Source organism: Hermetia illucens, chromosome 3 (assembly GCF_905115235.1).
Source record: "Hermetia illucens chromosome 3, iHerIll2.2.curated.20191125, whole genome shotgun sequence".
NCBI classification, from domain to species: domain Eukaryota; kingdom Metazoa; phylum Arthropoda; class Insecta; order Diptera; family Stratiomyidae; genus Hermetia; species Hermetia illucens.
This window is the reverse complement of record NC_051851.1, coordinates 131818415-131821181: the sequence shown is the minus strand read 5'-3', so window position 1 is coordinate 131821181 and position 2767 is coordinate 131818415. Positions and strand designations below refer to the sequence as shown.

General features: G+C 39.7%; 1 protein-coding gene across 1 annotated transcript; it reads right to left on the bottom strand.

Moving 5' to 3' along the window:
- Positions 1 to 597: 597 nt before the first annotated feature.
- Positions 598 to 2160, bottom strand: LOC119651487 (odorant receptor 59a-like). Its single transcript, XM_038055100.1, has 3 exons — positions 1433 to 2160; positions 1021 to 1381; positions 598 to 957 (listed from the first exon to the last, which is right to left on the bottom strand). Exons 1-3 carry the CDS (start codon positions 2158 to 2160, stop codon positions 907 to 909), a joined length of 1140 nt encoding a protein of 379 aa, XP_037911028.1. The 3' UTR covers positions 598 to 906.
- Between the last annotated feature and the right edge of the window lie 607 nt (positions 2161 to 2767).

The window sequence follows — 2767 nt, the reverse complement described above, 5'->3', positions numbered from 1 at the left end:
TGATCACTTCCTGAGAAATCTTTCAGGACTCACCACCGGGCCGCCGAATGAGCAAAAGATTTCGACGCAAACTTGCGTTGACGTGGATCTGGTGTTTAAGATTATGGGTCCAGTTCTCGCCAGGATCCGTTTTCCTTTGGAGCCTGGCTGAGGCATGCCCCATTCAAGGGCTCTAGCATTAAAATCACCGCCTACCAGTATTCGCCTCTCCGTGCCAGAAACAATATCTTCCAGAGCAAGCCGTTGTTGAAAGTCTAGCGGCCTTGAACTTCTTTGCTCAATAGGTGACCTTTTTCAACTCCCGTTGGGAAAGGGCCTGATATGATTGCATATACTATTGTAGCCTAGTTACTTCCTAATCACTGCAGGACTGGTTGCAAATACTTCTTCAGAGGGCTGCTGCCTGGTCTACATCGAAGTTACTTTCTTGAGTGCATTGCCTGCATAGGTTGAAGGGGCTTTCAATATCTGCAGGTGTTGATAGAACATTTATCTATGTCAACGGTGTGCTGACATGACGCGGTTAGTCTCCTTTCTCAACTTTTCCGCCTTTTTATTGAATCAAAGCTTCAGGTGCGATAAAATCTTCTTCCTACGTTGCAAGTTGCCGATTACAAAGGCGAATAACTGCCGTACCTGTAGTATAAATCGGGCTAGGAACTTTTCATGCAGTAGACTTGGTGACTAAACGATTACCTAATTTTTCATTAATCTTAGTATGGTCTGTACCAATTATGTCATTTTCTTGCCATACATAAAGATTTCGAAGTATCTCTAGGTAAGCGCCAACATTTTGCTTTTTTTCCAACTTCTACGTATTATGTGTATACATGAAAGGAGATTTTGAATATTATTGCAACAGAACTTAACTATTATAGAATACCGATGTTAATTTATTGGGCCGTTTCATGTCATCTGCATCAGCACAGCAAAGAGTGAGTATGAACTTTTCATAACCTAGAGGAAGCAGATTCAATAAAGTTTGGTCAAATATTATACTTTGGAAAATCCATGTCTCACCGAAACAAATGTTGATAAATCGACAGGGAAAATTCCTCCAGCAACAATCATCATATTTGTCTGTGTTGACTGCAGAAAGATTAGCAAATTTTTTCTGAAGCTTTTGTCTTGATTTGTCCAATTGCATGAGTATATTGCACCACTCATACGATTGCTTTCGTCCGCGAGTTCATTCCCGAAATAACAGTAAAGGAATATTTCCAGAATAATGCACAATGAGTATTCTGCCAAATATATGATTTCGAATAGATTCCCATTGGCAAAGAATGCACAAACAGCAGTGACACAGACTCCAATTCCAGTGACGAAAAACTGAAGGAAAATTGCAGCTGAAGTGGCTTTCCGAACCATATGAAAATATCTAAATTTCGTCTAATGAGATTCATGTTTGTATCTGAGAAATCGAACTTACTCAATTAAGATCTGTTGATCTTTGATGCATTGTATCAACTCCTGGCAGTTGTCTTTACAGGACTTAGCTGAGTCCATGCCCAATTTCCTGATTCGAATGTTTAAGGTTTTCACATGACTCGTTAGTACAAGCATATAAACGGCCGGAAAAGTATCATTAGAAATATTCTCGAGTGCATATATCATAAGTACCACCATCTGGTGTACGTGGACAATCGAATATCCTAAAATTGAATATCGCCAATCGAAAGGATACCAGGCGGGACACATCAGTTTTCCTTCATTTGACAGAAGAGCTGCGAATTCTCCTAATATAATTGAACTAAAAAACATGGCGCACGTTAGATAAAAGACTATACGTGCTCTTCGAACTGCCAAAAGGAGGCATGCCTGCTCCTGTGCAGAACTGGCGCGTGAATCTAAATGGCGAATCCAAATATTAGCATCAAGGATAGTTTGTCGTCGAAAAAAAATATTGAGGGATTTCAAATTGATTGCAGCCGAAGTAGCATTTACTGAGAGATTCAACAAAATATCGTTTAGTCGGTCTAAGCTGAATAGAAATATGGTCATAGTTGCTGTTAAGCCCCCGCTCAGGGTTATAAACACTGCATATAAAATACTACAACTCCGAATAGGGTAGACACCAAGGATTTGCCAAAATTTAAAGTTAAATTTGAAAGCATCGCTACTAGTAACTTTCTTCGACTTCTCCACTGTGCCAATCATTTGTGAGGCTATAAATGTACTACTTGTGCAATTCCGTCAAACTCTGAACTACCCCAAGGTATTCCCAGGGATCATAAAAAATACATGAGATGGTTAAGCAGTTGCTTCCACAAAATAAAGAGTTTCTCCCAAGGTGTAGCCTATAATTAGATAGTTGGCGACTTATCTGTTACCACTTTCGACTTGGCATGGACTATCGTCCCTTTTACATGTCAACCGCTTCCCAGAGGTGTACTCTATAATTAGATAGTTAGTTCAATTGGTATCTAGGAAATAATCTGAATACTGACTGGTTTATATTTCATGGTATCCTATCGTAGCTTGCGTTGAAAATAGTGCGATAAATTGAAGTCGTAAGGAACCGATACCTATACTTTGGAATGTGCTCGTGATATACATAATGTAAGGTGGCTTGACGGTCTTATGTAGGTCATTACGTATTAAATACTTGCACACGCCAGCAATGAAGACTGTTGACTAGGCAGGTAACCTTGACTAGAACTTGCTGAAAAGTTAATGATTGCGTTCAATCCTTCAGCATAATGGGCAGTTGGGGGAATTCATTCTTTGGTCTTACAACGAGTGTGAATCTTATTATATGGCTGGT